The sequence below is a fragment of the Phaenicophaeus curvirostris genome, chromosome 1 (genome assembly GCF_032191515.1).
Source record: "Phaenicophaeus curvirostris isolate KB17595 chromosome 1, BPBGC_Pcur_1.0, whole genome shotgun sequence".
Classification (NCBI taxonomy): domain Eukaryota; kingdom Metazoa; phylum Chordata; class Aves; order Cuculiformes; family Cuculidae; genus Phaenicophaeus; species Phaenicophaeus curvirostris.
In genome coordinates, this window is record NC_091392.1 from 99,438,199 (window position 1) to 99,451,875 (window position 13,677).

A 13,677-nucleotide genomic window follows, 5' to 3' on the forward strand; every position below is an offset into this window, starting at 1 on the left:
GGAAGAGTTCAGCCAAATGCAGCAAGCTGTAAGCAAGACATTTGAGGGAGTTAGACAGGAAACATTTTTGCTTGTCTTGTACATTGAGTTTTCCGTATGATAAGGTTTATCACATCTAGAATGTTGGTCTTACGTGCTGCAGTGGAAATGTTCAAATGGTAGCTGTGGATGTCAGTGTGACTCACAAAGAAAGAAAAGGGATGGAGTTAACTGTGATGCCTGGGGGATGATGAAATTTATATTGTGTGTAGTTGTGTTTTTTACAGAGTTGCACATGATTGGTAACTGTTGAGTGTACTTTGATTTGTGAATTTGCAGAAAGAGAATGTTTAAATCAGTTTAGATAATGTATGTAAACAGCATAATCTTCTGCTAGACTTGTTAATGTAAGTGGTGACATTAACACGCTCTTTTACACAACTTTAATGACTGAGAAAGTAGCAATTTTCTTCAGTGATTAAACTATATGTTTGCCGCTTATGCATGCAAGGTGTTTGCGCAAGCTGAAGGACTCTGTTCTGTTTTTCATTTTCTAACAGAGGTGTCTGGGGTGAAAATTTTACAAGGTTTGCAGGCAAGGAAAATGAGTCCATCTTGTTTTAGAAAAATGACACAAGAAGGATTTTTTTAAGGTTGAAAATTTGTGAAATCCCCCAGAGTCACAGAAGTCTCAATATTTTGTGTGTTTTTCTATGTGTGATTATGTACACACAGTAGCTGAAGCAGACTGGTATGCGTTGGTGTCTTGTAGCATATGGCGTTACAAATACATCCCAGTGGTATCTGGAGGAGGAGGGAGGGTTAGATACTCAGATTTCCATGCTGTTGACTGTACCTTCTTTTTCCCAGCACTTATGTATATACATCTACATTTAGAAAACTATAGATAGAGGTTGCGTCTCAGCAATGGACTTCTACGTCCCCATGAGCAGCTATTTTATGAATCATGTTCCCTGATTCACATGACATGGCCCACAACTCAGTCTCTCTGGATCACTGTAACATTCTGCATTCCTCAGAGACTTCACAATATTGTGATGTGTTAAAACAGCCCATCTCAAACAAGTTTCCTCTTTATTTCCCTCATTCATAGATTTTTCCTTGCCTAAAATTATATAGTGGGAAGTTTAGGGTATGCAGGATGAAGTCCTGGCCTAGGGATAATTTCTTACCAAGAAAAATACTGAGACATGTAATGCTTAACTTGCATTACTTGAAAATGGACTTCTTTCTTAGCTTTCCAATAGGATATCTGTTGCTGGCTTCCAGCTCTGTGTTAGCCGGAGACAGAAGGTCCCAGCAGACATTTCTGGTTTTCTCCAGGTTGGTTCCAGTGTCAGTGTGGCAACTGATTTCAGAAGAGGATACAAAGAATAGCCCCAATAACACCAAATTATTATATTGTAATTATGCATGCTAATTAACAAAATCAGTATATATGGTGGTTATTGAGTTTATATAGTATTACTAACATAGTAATGATGTTCTAATTGCTATTCTTATCTAACAGAGTGATTTCTAATGCAGAATAAATATATGCAACCTAGAGAGAATTCAGGTTTGTGTAGGCAGTAGATGGGCACCAATCCAGATCTGTTTGACCTGTGTATGGTTCTGGCGTGGAAGAGCTTGGGTGCTTGAAAGCTTCAGTCTCTTTTCAAACAGCTGACATTGCATGATGATAAATCTGTTCTACTGTACTGCTGGTAAATGTTTGTACATGTAAAAAATCTAAGCAGGCTCAAGCAATGGAGCCTACAAGGCACCACGGAAGGCTGTTACCTGGTAAAAGGAGTTAAATATACTCCCAGGCTGAAAAGTAATTGCCCATTTAGAGCCAGGGAAGAAAGAATTTAGCAAGCTTTTTGGTCTGACTCCTCAGGCCTTCTTCTGATAATAAATCATTGTGAACAGGCAAATAAGCAAACAAGCATCCAACCTTCTTTCTGTCCTCAAAACATATTAGGGAACTGCTAGTTGAAAGTAAGTGGCATCAGTGGGAAAATCTGAAATCTTTTAAACTTAGCATAATTTGTGGTCATTCTCTTTCTTTTTTCTTTCCTTAGACAGTAAGAAATGGGTGACTGGAGTTTCTTGGGGAACATTTTAGAGCAGGTGAATGAGCAGTCCACTGTCATCGGGAGAGTTTGGCTCACAGTGCTCTTCATTTTCCGCATCCTGATCCTGGGAACAGCTGCCGAGCTAGTGTGGGGAGACGAACAGTCAGACTTTGTGTGCAACACCCAGCAACCTGGTTGCGAGAACGTCTGCTATGATGAGGCCTTCCCCATCTCCCATATCCGGCTCTGGGTCCTGCAGATCATATTTGTATCCACACCTTCGCTAATGTACTTTGGGCATGCAGTGCACCATGTCCGCATGGAGGAGAAGAGGAGAGAGCGAGAAGAAGCTGAGAGGCGTCAGCAGGCTGAGGTAGATGAAGAGAAGCTGCCTCTGGCTCCAAATCAAAACAAAGGCAACAACCCTGATGGGACCAAGAAGTTTCGCTTGGAGGGTACCCTCCTAAGAACCTACATCTTCCACATAATTTTCAAAACCCTCTTTGAGGTGGGATTCATAGTAGGTCAGTATTTCCTGTACGGCTTCCGAATTCTCCCCCTTTACCGCTGTGGGCGGTGGCCCTGTCCCAATCTTGTGGACTGTTTTGTCTCCAGGCCCACAGAGAAGACCATCTTTATTATGTTCATGCTAGTGGTGGCTTCCGTGTCCCTCTTCCTCAACTTGGTAGAGATCAGTCACTTGATCCTGAAAAGGATCCGGAAGGCCCTGAGAAGACCAGCAGAGGAACAGCTTGGGGAGGTCCCAGAGAAGCCCCTCCCTGCCATCACAGTCCCCTCCATCCCAAAGACCAAAGGCTATAAGCTGCTGGAAGAAGAGAAGCCAGTTTCCCTCTATTTCCCTCTCACGGAAGTAGGAGTTGAACCCAGTCCCCTTCCATCAGCCTTCAATGAGTTTGAGGAGAAAATTGGGATGGGGCCTTTGGAAGATATCTCCAGGGCATTCGATGAGAGATTACCATCGTACGCACCAGCGAAGGAACCAGAAGAGAAGGTAAGAGCAGAGGAGGAGGAGGAAGAGGAGCAGCCGGGACCTCCAGAAGAGCCAGAGCTGAAGAAAGCAGAAGAGGTGGTGAGCGATGAAGTGGAAGGGTTTTCAGCACCTGCTGAACTCGCCGCTGATATGAGACCCCTCAGCAGGCTAAGTAAAGCCAGCAGCCGGGCCAGGTCAGATGATTTGACTGTATGAAGGTGCAGGATATAGGGAGCATACAAAATTGAAAAGGTAGAAAAGAAAAGCAGAGATAGAGAAAAAAAATATCAAAAGATGTTTCTAAGCAAAGTGCTAAAATGACCATTTGAATATTATTTCCTCTTGAGATTCTCAACTGGAAAGGTACTATTATGGTAACTGTGCCTTATTTGCCCTGTATGTCCATTTGAAAAGGAACATTTTCCCTGTTTACACATACCAGCTCACTCCTTACAGTAATATCTACACTGTACACATAACTGATGTATTTTAAAACATAACATGTCAGTGAACCCCACACGTCACCACTGTGAATGTATTTACTGGAAGCTTTGTGTTCCACATTTCTCTAGGAAAGCGAAGAGGATCTGTCCCTTCAGCAAGTGAGGAGGAAGACTGATCAACAACTGTATCTAGTATTTCTTTTTCTGTTTCATGCTAGGCAGATTTCCCCTTCATTGTTGGCATGGAATTACAGTTATTTAATTCATAAAGTGAATTCTGTGCTTAGCATCACCACACTGAAACAGTAAGCACTGATTCCTTTATTCAGAAAATCAAGGCCAAAATTTTTTGTGGATATAAATCTGAGTTGGGTAAAACCATTTTTCCTTTGTCACAAACGTTTCTGCTCTTCAAGTGACATTGACAGTGGGCAAGGATAAAAGTAGCTCTCTACTAGGATTTAGCAATGCCCACGGATGGATTAGTTGTTCACAAGAGGGTCAGCCACCCCCAAGCCTATTTCAGAGCACTGGAAAGGATAAATTGAAGTGTTATTTTTCACTTGTAGTCTTGTGACTTAAAAATCTGAAACTCAATTTAGCAAAGCAAGCGTGGGAAGGCTTCTGTGAAAGGAGGAAACAGCTACAGCCCTCAGAGCAGGAAACCAAATACATGCCTTCAAGGCATGATCCTGACACGTGCTCAGTTCCTGGAGCTCCCAGACTTACAGGCACTCAGCAAATCTTAGGTAAAGTCCTGAAGGCATCTAAGAACCTAAACCAGTGGCCTGGGTAACTATATGACTATTTGAATGTTGAAATACAAAACTGATTGTTAAAGTTGGAAAAGTCTGAAGTCATAATAGTCTTTTGACATCCTTTGTTTTTAATTTGACCAACGGGAGACATCCAATGGTCTACATCTCTATTAAATGCTGAAGTCTTGAGTAAAACAAAGGCTTTCAAAAGATGTTTTAGACCATTTGGGCCAACAGGTCTGTACAGAATTCTCAGATCCTCAGCAAAATCTTTCTTGTTACAGAAGGCAGAAAAGCATGAGCTTGCAAATGTTAAAATGTCTCTGAATTTCTAATTTTAGGGCTACAGCAGCACCTTTTGGCTAGGGCAGTGCAGCAATGCGTTCAAAAGCTTCAGGTTAACAGCTATGTCCCCCCAAAACTAAGCCTCATGCCAGAAAAGTGCAGGTATGCATTCTCATCTGCTCTGCTCTGCAGACCTCAGACCCTGTCAGGTCAGCAAATTCTTTGTGCTGGGCTGCAGCCCATCCCATTGTTCCCAGGACAGGCTTTAATCCAGGGCAGGCTTTAATCCAGGGCAGGGAAAAAAGGGTCTTTGGCATAATGCATAAAACTCATCCTGCCATTAGCTAGAAAAGACCCCCTCTGTCCTCCCATTGTAGCAGGGCTGACTCCAAACCCATTGAAGTCAAATGGGTGCCTGAGAGAGCTCTGGGAAGGCTTGGGCTCACAACTTCAGTTCTGCTGCCCTGCATCCCAGCTCAGGCAACCACCAGTACTGTTAGTTCTGTCACTAGCAGGTCTAACCTCTTTGGTGAAGTTCCCCTGCCTTGTTACGCAGCTGCCCTATGCGAGCGCAAAGGTGGCTGGACTTCACTGCTGAGTGAAGCAAGCTGTACATATGTAGAAAGTTTGTAAGGTGCATTGGGATTCTTCAGCACCATAGCGGTGCCATGTATTAAGGTTTTACGCTATTAATCCTTTTGCTCCTCTTGGGCCTGTGTGTTTTCCCAAGGTTTGCAGCCTGGGGTCAAGATATTTCCTCCCTGGACAAAGGCTGCTAGGTTGTCCTTCCTTGTGAAGACTGGAAAATACCTCCTCAGTTTTTGAGAAGGAACATGACAAAGCAATATATGCGAAGGAGCATGCAGAGAATCTGAAGGCTTACCATTTATCCACTCTCTTAATACAGAAACAGGAGAACAGTTAACACAAACAAAAGGCAACCAAAGAAAGAGAATGTTTTCCAGCAGGAAAAGATTCTCACTGTACTCAGTTCAAAATATTAGAATTCAAACAAGGGCAAAGATTTTGATGAACAGCAAAATCACCACACTTAGACCAGATGGGATCTATTACTTTGTATTGTCTTCATGGGAAGATATAAGAGAGTTTTAATGGTTTTAAGCATAAATGAGCCCACTTGTTGAAGGTGTTTGGAAAAACACTTTCCCGTACGTAAAAACCGAAACCCTGTAACAGTTCAGTATGAGGTATCTTATGCCTTCTTCAGAGCATCTGACCCTCCCAGATACCAAGGTGCTAGACTTAGATGAATCACTCCCACCCTTATTTACTCCTAATTACTTGACAAGTCCTTTTACATACTAGTTACTTTAATAACCATCCCTGTTCCTAACCTCTGACATGCATACTTTCATTGGATCACTGGACTACTTAAGGACTACTTAAAGACTACTTACAGATGAATGCTGATTCATCAGTGGTTTATCGTTCGCAATATATGGCTGTCAGGTGGTCCAGTCTTTAGACACCAAGTTTTGTTCTTCCTCTGGGTCACGACAGCACAATGAAACAAGCCAGTGTTTTCTTCCTGCATCCAGACAAGTGCTTGTTGATTTCTTTTCAAGCTACTTTTCAAGGACACTGCCAGGCTGCTAGCAAATCTGTAGCCACCAAATACAAGCCATGGCATCAAGATGGTGCTTCTCGGCAAACCGGGCAGGGAACTAACTGTCTGGTTTTCCAGCATCCAGCCTCATCTCTGCAATGAAATCACTGTGGGACTGTCAGCGAGTCATTCTTCCTTCTTGTACAATTGGGAATAATGTTCTACCTCACAAAGATGGCGTGAGGCTCAATATATTGTATAAGTAATAGAATGGGAGGTCCTTGGATGGGAGGCCCTACAGATGAGCAAAGGGTTATTGCCATTTCTGCATGTGATAGCATATAAATGTGTTTTATTCCCTCTCAATGAGACAAATTTAATCATTTATTCAAGAAATTCCTAGTGAAGCTGCATAACAGCCTCAGAGCTGCGGATTTAGTGTATTATTCTACTAAAAAAAGAGTAATTAAGCAAAACATAGATATAAATGTAAAGAACAGGGTAAATTACTTTCTGGGGAAGGGGGTAGTCACTGGACAATTAGAGCCATGCCTGGACCATTTAAAGGCATGTGTTCCTCCTTGGCTTCCTGTGCAGATGAATTACTAACTGGCTCTCTGCAAGGAGCATAAGAAGCAAGTGTCAGAATCACCAAAAGAGGTGAAAGTAGAAGAGAAAGGTAGTGTCTTAGCTTACAATAGCATGTGGGAGTTGGTGTTCTCTAGTGTCTAGAGCAGTGGACCTAGGATAATAACCTTAGATTTATTTCCAGCTCTGCTTCTGACTTGCTGTGATAATCACTTTACCTCTCAGTGCCTGTTTTCTCCACCTGAAAAATGGTGTAAGAATTTCCACCTACCTCACAGGGATGTTGTGAGGCTTTCTTAATTCTGTTTGTAAAGTAAGTAGGAATGATCTGATGAAAAGCACTGCTGAAATGCATGGTATCCTTGTTATTTCCTGGCAGAACTGCTAACTTGATTAGTACATGACTCCTTGACTAGAAGGGTAGTAATTTGAAAATGTGAACACTGCATTGCACTGGCAACATCAACACAGATGGGGATTTGCCATGACTGAAAAAGACTCCATTGATGCCCCACTCATTTTTTTCACCTTAGCCTTGGCCTGGCCATATGAAGAAGCGGTGGTTACGTGGACCCCTCTTCTCCACCCCCAGCACCCACTGTGGGGTAACATTTATGCTTAAATAGGGCAGTTCCTGGAAGGGGGTGCAGGGTGGTGGGACAATTTCAAAGGCCCTGCAAGCTATGTGGGAGAGGGTTGTAAAATGCACAGTATTGCTGGGCTTCTGTTTTAAACCACTCCATGCAAACTCCAAGTACATTTTCCAGAGTCTCCATGGAAGACTTTGCAATTGCTTATGGTACACATTAAAAACCACGCTCCATGAATGCAAACCCACAAATTATCATGTTATACTGATTCTTTCCGGTAAGTGAGACAGATACCAATGATCTCTTAGCGCTAATACACAATGAGGTACAGATTCCTCTGCCTGTAGGAGGGGAGAGGTTTGGGGGGCATCTTTGCTTTATAGGTCTGTGCGGGCATGAAATCTACTTACTGAGAGGGAAGTCCAGTCTCTCCTGCCACTCAGTAACTCACTGACTATGCAGTTTTAGATTTAAAGAGCGGCTGTGTCACACAATGGTGAAAAAAAAAAGTGGCAGTTTGCTGTTTTGTATAGAAAATGGCTTTTCAGGCTGACAGCTGAAAGTAATCCTAGCCTAGGCATTGTTTTGTTTAGTAAAGATACGAACATCCATGAGAACTAGTCTAAAGCCCTCCTATAAGCCCGAGGCAGCTGTGATAAAATGGTATATGGTGCCAGACTTCCTGAGAGCCAGGGTCAGAGAAGCGTACCCAAATCAGGGGACTTGTCTAAGTATTGGAATATTTTTTTTTCCACCCAACAGAATGATGCTACCATTTCTTAGGCTCTGTGTGCGCTACACCTTTTAACACGGCTCAGGAAAGGCTTTTTGCCAACTCCAAATTTGCTTATACAGTTGAGTTGTAACCATGGCAAATAAATGTTTGTTGATTTGCCAAGATGTAGCCTGGCACATAATCCTTTCCTTATAACTAGCTTGGCAAGCACCTTTTTCAGTACAAATGGCAAGACTCATACCTATGTCAACAGTTCAAGTGAAGATCTGAATGTACAGAGAGACATTGAAGGTTTGTTCAACCTAGAGAGGAGAGGGATAAGGGGGTGGGGAGGTCTAACTGCTATCCTCGGGTACCTAATGGGGAGTTACAGGGAAGATAGAGCCAAACTCTTGACAGAGGTGCACAGCAAAAGACCAGAGGCAATGATCACAAGGAACAGCAAGGAAAATTTTAGCCCAAAAAATCTGACAAGGAAAATATTGTTCAAATGGAAAGTGGTTCAGCACCAAAGGAGGTGCCCAAAGACACAGTAGGTTCTCCATCCTTGGAGGATGAAGCCTGACTATGAAAAGCAATGATGATCCTGGTATAATTTTGATGTTAGCCCTGCATTTTGCTGAAAGTTGGTCACTTACTGCCTGAAGTATCCATCCCATGGGAGGCTGAACACACAGTGCAGCCACTGAGCAACAGGTGGGAGGGGCACTTTCTGCTTCTCTGGGGTGTTCTGCGGGAGTCTGATTAAACTGCCCCACCAGGCAACACCAACTAACTGGCACTGTCGCAGAGGCCAGTGCACAAACACAGTCAACTGATGTTTGGTAGCTAGAAAAGCTGCTTGAGGTCAGAACCACGTATTGTGTGTCTGGTTTGGAAAAAGCATTACAAATATAAGAAAGTGTGTGCATGTCAACACAGAAAATCACATTAATACAAGGGGCTTAGGTCTTTCCAGCTCCCTTTAATTTCAGTGTCAAGTGTGCCTTTAAATCCATCTCAAAGTGCAGAGGACTGCATTTGAATGTTCTGTCAACACCCACACCCCCCCACCCCCCCCCAAACTTGTGTATTTTAGTTTGCTGATCAGGGATGAAGCAGAACTGAATAGAAATGGTGATTACAAGGCTACTGACAGAATATTTTGAAAAAAAAACCCACAAAAAATCCCCAAAGACTGTTGGCCTTTGCCTTGCCAGATCCAGCCTCACACAGTAAAAGCACAAAAAGCCATTTATTGGTTTCTGAGGAGAAACAGCTACATTGCTTGGAAAAACCATTGAATATCCTATTGAAAAGCTTTTAAATCAACCCAGTGAAGAATTTGATTAAACAGAACAGTTGGCTCTTATGGTATTTCCCTGGAGCTCAGGGCAGAGTTGGATTGAAGGATGATCAGGATAAGGAAACCCAGTTACAAATGCACATACCTAAAAATCCTGGATTACAGACAGCTGCAGGGCAGAGGAGACACAGGAGGGCAGCAGGGAGTCCCAGGTAAGGCACAGCTGGCCACCTGATGGGCAGGCTGTAGGCAGAGAAGCAGCCTGCAAGCTCAGTGCCCGAGTACCTCATTGTAAGGATAAGGCAAGCCAACCCAAGACATGAGTTAAACCCAGGCTGTTAAGAAATCTGGTATTTCTGGATTTTAAGAAGGTCAGCACTTCATACTAATTTAACTGAACTTTTATACACTGGTTCCTCCATTTACCTGGTAGAATCAAGAACCAAAACTAGCACGGACAAAGGGTTTTTTTTGTTTCCAATCATTCTACCTACATATACAATGAATAACTGGGACAAAAATGTTAAGGTAAGTTTCTCAATACATCTATATTATTTCAAAGAAAAGTCATAGACAACCCCATAAAGGAATTAATTTATTGCCAGTGAACATCATTATCTGAACTCACCAAAGATAAATTGAAAAGAAATTAAAAAATTAGAATAATGTCAGATTACTCCCAGCTTCAGAGCTCCTGTTTATGAAAACCTCTGGAGAAAAGAAAATGGATGGCTGGCTGCCAGCTAAGCCAATTTGTCATGAATATGCCCCATAGCACCTTCTGGAAACTTGTGCTGTTTCTGAATATATTCTTGGCCAACAAACTGCTTCAATTTAGCATTCCTCACATTTCAGCTTTGTTTGAAAGTAACCTCTACAAACTGAACATAAAATAGCCACAATCACACTTCAGTATGTGGAAGAATAAACTACAGAACTGAGTGGAAACCTGCAAATATACTGATCAGCCCTTCTTCCTTGTACATTGCCTCTCTGCTCCGCCCACCACCATCTATACATACTGTTTAATCCTGTTTAACATATACTACCAGCCTCTCACAAATAAGAAGCTGCTTTTGTACCTGTGGAGTGCTATGCATCCTGCTCCCTACACATACACACCAGCACCTATCTAAGGAGAAACGACACAGCAGAATTTTCCTGTTTTCTTTTTACATTTTTTATCTTCCCTGAAGGAGAGGTCCTGAGGCTTGGGGGTGGAGGTGGCTCTGAGTTTTTCCAGTAGGAATTATCTTCTTCCTTGTGTGTGCCTCTCAAGGGTCAGGGATCACTAATTTACAGCTAATCAGAGACGTGTTTCAAGCCTATTTATAAACACATGCAAAGATGAAAGTTTAAGGAGCCATGACCAAAATCTGCCTTGTTTTTTAACCTTGTGTTAAAGTGAGCTGAGTTGCCAAGGTGTAAACAAGAGCAGAATTTGGCTTTGTATAATACATCTTTTTAAAGGATTTCCTGTTAGTTTCTGTTCTTAAAAGTAACCAACACCTAACCTTGCCCCACAACCTACTGATAAAGAACAAAACACCCACAAATCTCTCCAAACTCAGGAATCTCATCACTTTAGGAAATAACAGTTTCTGAGTAGCAGATACAGAAGGGAAGATATGGAAGCTCAGATCTCAGCCCTGCATTAGCAGGCAACAGTACCAGAAGTTGTAAAAGAAGAGGTCTAAGATCAAATGCAATAATTTGTTCCCTCAGCTCATTTACCCCAGTGAAAGCTGAATGTTTTCTTCTCTTTGCAATGCTCCAGACAAGGAGACAAATTTCAAACCAAGATAACTGACAGAAAGACAGAAAGCCAGTCGAAGAGACTGTGGGACTAACTCTGTGACTCAGCACAACAAAACATAGATTCGTTTTCATAGTGAAATGAGCTGTAATAAATAAAGTTTCCCGATTTCCAGTCAGCAGGGGCTCCATGTTTTGCTAAACTCCTGACTAACTGCATTTGATTCTTTCTCTTCCCGTCTGATTTATTATCCCAAATATAGCGTGTTTTGAGAGGCAAAAGTTAGGTGTGTTTTTAAGAGTAAAGGAAAAGATACAGACGCCTTTGAGTTCAAGCAGGGACATAATTGTGACATGAAGGATTGGTTCTCACACCGACAGGCATCAGGAAATTCCCTGTTGAACTTTTACTTCCCTTCTGGCCCCATTCCTTGATACATTACAATCACAAAACCTGAAAGCCATCCTTAGCATGGTTCTTGGCTGCAAAAGGAGGGTGGAAAGGGGGATGGATCTCCTCTCAGGTGGGAAGTTGGGTCTGGCACAGTCATGGTGTGTTGTGCCCCACTGCACTGCGACTCTTCCACAGTGTTCCAGGTGGTGGCAAAATGGAAGAATTGTGTTCAAACTTCCAGCCGGCCACCTCCCTCTCTCTCCCTTGGCCTTCCTCTGTGGTCAGAACCTCACCACCCAGAGTTTTGACAGCAGCCAGGAAAAGGGTCAGGTTTCCTCCAGGGCTCCCGCTCACAGGCTGTCTGCAGCATTAAACCCGAGCCACGGGGAACACTCATGTTCCCCCCAGCATGGTGAAGCCAGTCCCAGTGATACAGGAAGTAATTACTTTTAAAAAAGTGGAATATTTTGATTTAAGTTAAAGCAGAGCACATTGAATAACTGTATTTTTGAAAGTTAGACAGGATGTCCCTCTGACAGCATGCTTTTTCCAAACAGTGTTTTTCCAGACATTGTTCATTCTTTGAAGATGACATATCCTCAGCATAAGAAAGATACGGAGCTGTTGGAGTGGGTCCAGAGGAAGCTACAAGGATGATCAGAAGGCTGGAGCACCTCCCACACGAGGACAGTTGGGGTTGTTCAGCCTGGAGAACAGAAGGCTCCAAGGAGATTTTACAGTGACATTCCAGTACCTGAAGGGGCTACAAGAAATCTGGGGAGGGACTGTTTACAAAGGCTTGTAGGGATGGAATGAGGGAGAATGGCTATAAACTGGAGAGGGGCAGATTTAGACTAGTCATAAGGAGGAATTTCTTCACCATGAGAGTGATGAGGCACTGGCACAAGTTGCCCAGGGAAGCTGTGGCTGCCCCATCCCTGGAGGTGCTCAAGGCCAGGCTGGGCAGCCTGGTCTGGTGGGAGGTGTCTCTGCCCATTGCAGTAGGGTTGGAACTAGATGACCACAGAATCATAGAATCAGAGAGTAGTTAGGGTTGGAAGGGACCTTAAAGATCATCTAGTTCCAAGCCCCCTGCCATGGGCAGGGACATACGACTAGATCAAGTTACCCAAGGCCCCATCCAACCTGGCCTTGAACACCTCCAGGGATGGGGCAGCCACAGCCTCCCTTGGCAACCTGTTCCAGTGTCTCACCAGTCTCGTGGTGAAGAAATTCCTCCTAATGCCTAATCTAAATCTTCCCCTCTCCAGTTTATACCCACCCGTTCTGTCTTGTTCTGTCACCACAAGCCTTTATGAATAATCCCTCTCTAGCTTTCTTGTAGGCTTCTCTCAGGTACTGGAAAGTCGCTATAAGATCACCATGTAGCCTTCTTTTCTCCAGGCTGAACAAGCCCAACTCTCTCAGCCTGTCCCCATATGGGAGGTGCTCCAGCCCTCTGATCATCCTTGTAGCCTCCTCTAGACCTGTTCCAACAGCTCCATATCCTTCTTACGTTGAGGATTCCAGAACTGGACACAGTGCTCCAGATGAGGTCTCACGAGAGTAAAAGAGGGGCAGAATCCCCTACCTCGCCCCTGCTGCCCACGCTTCTCCTGATGCAGCCCAGGATATGATTGGCCTTCGGGGCTGCGAGCACACACTGCCGGCTCCTGAAGAGCTTTGCAGCAACCAGCTTCTGATGATCTCTAAGGTCCCTTCCAACCCAAACTATTCTATGATTCTATGATAACGTCCTGTGCTCAGCGTGGTCTGTGCCGAGCAGGTGTCTCGGCTCCTGCCACCCCCTGTTTGCTTCTCCCCATCTCCAGTGCGAGGGCAGGCAGAGCTGGCTCCACAGCTCCACAGCACCGAGAGATTTCACTGCTGTGAAGTTGACAACAACACTAAAACGAGACCTTGTGCAGACTCAGCACACGCACCAGCTCTCTGGGAGCGTTCACCCCGCAGCCTGCGAGCGGGCAGCTCCTGCCCCGCACACGAGGGATGCCGATCGCCCCCTCGCCTCGCCCAGCCCCGACAGAGGCTGCTCGCTCCCCGGAGCTCCGAGCCCCGCTCCACCGGGGACATTTCGGAGCCCGCCATGTCCCAGGGCGGCCCTGGGCATAACCCCGCGCGGGGCGGGGCTCCCCGTGGCCCCGCCCCTTCCCGAGGCCCCCCCTTCCCGTGGCCCCGCCCCCTCTCCGGGGCGGGGCGGCACGAGG

The 13,677-nt window shown here is 44.3% G+C and overlaps 1 protein-coding gene across 7 annotated transcripts in view; it reads left to right on the plus strand.

The window, feature by feature from the left end:
• Nucleotides 1-3,775, plus strand: part of GJA8 (gap junction protein alpha 8) — a 45,905-nt gene extending 42,130 nt beyond the window's left edge. For 4 of the 7 annotated variants that reach the window (XM_069869882.1, XM_069869864.1, XM_069869890.1 and 1 more), the window contains exon 3: nt 2,067-3,775. In XM_069869882.1, the coding sequence (XP_069725983.1) occupies nt 2,077-3,267 (1,191 nt within the window). In that variant the 5' untranslated portion in view covers nt 2,067-2,076 and the 3' untranslated portion in view covers nt 3,268-3,775. The remainder of the gene's footprint in view (nt 1-2,066) is intronic. The other 3 variants (XM_069869906.1, XM_069869899.1, XM_069869914.1) reach the window with 1 other exon arrangement.
• Nucleotides 3,776-13,677: the final 9,902 nt, after the last annotated feature.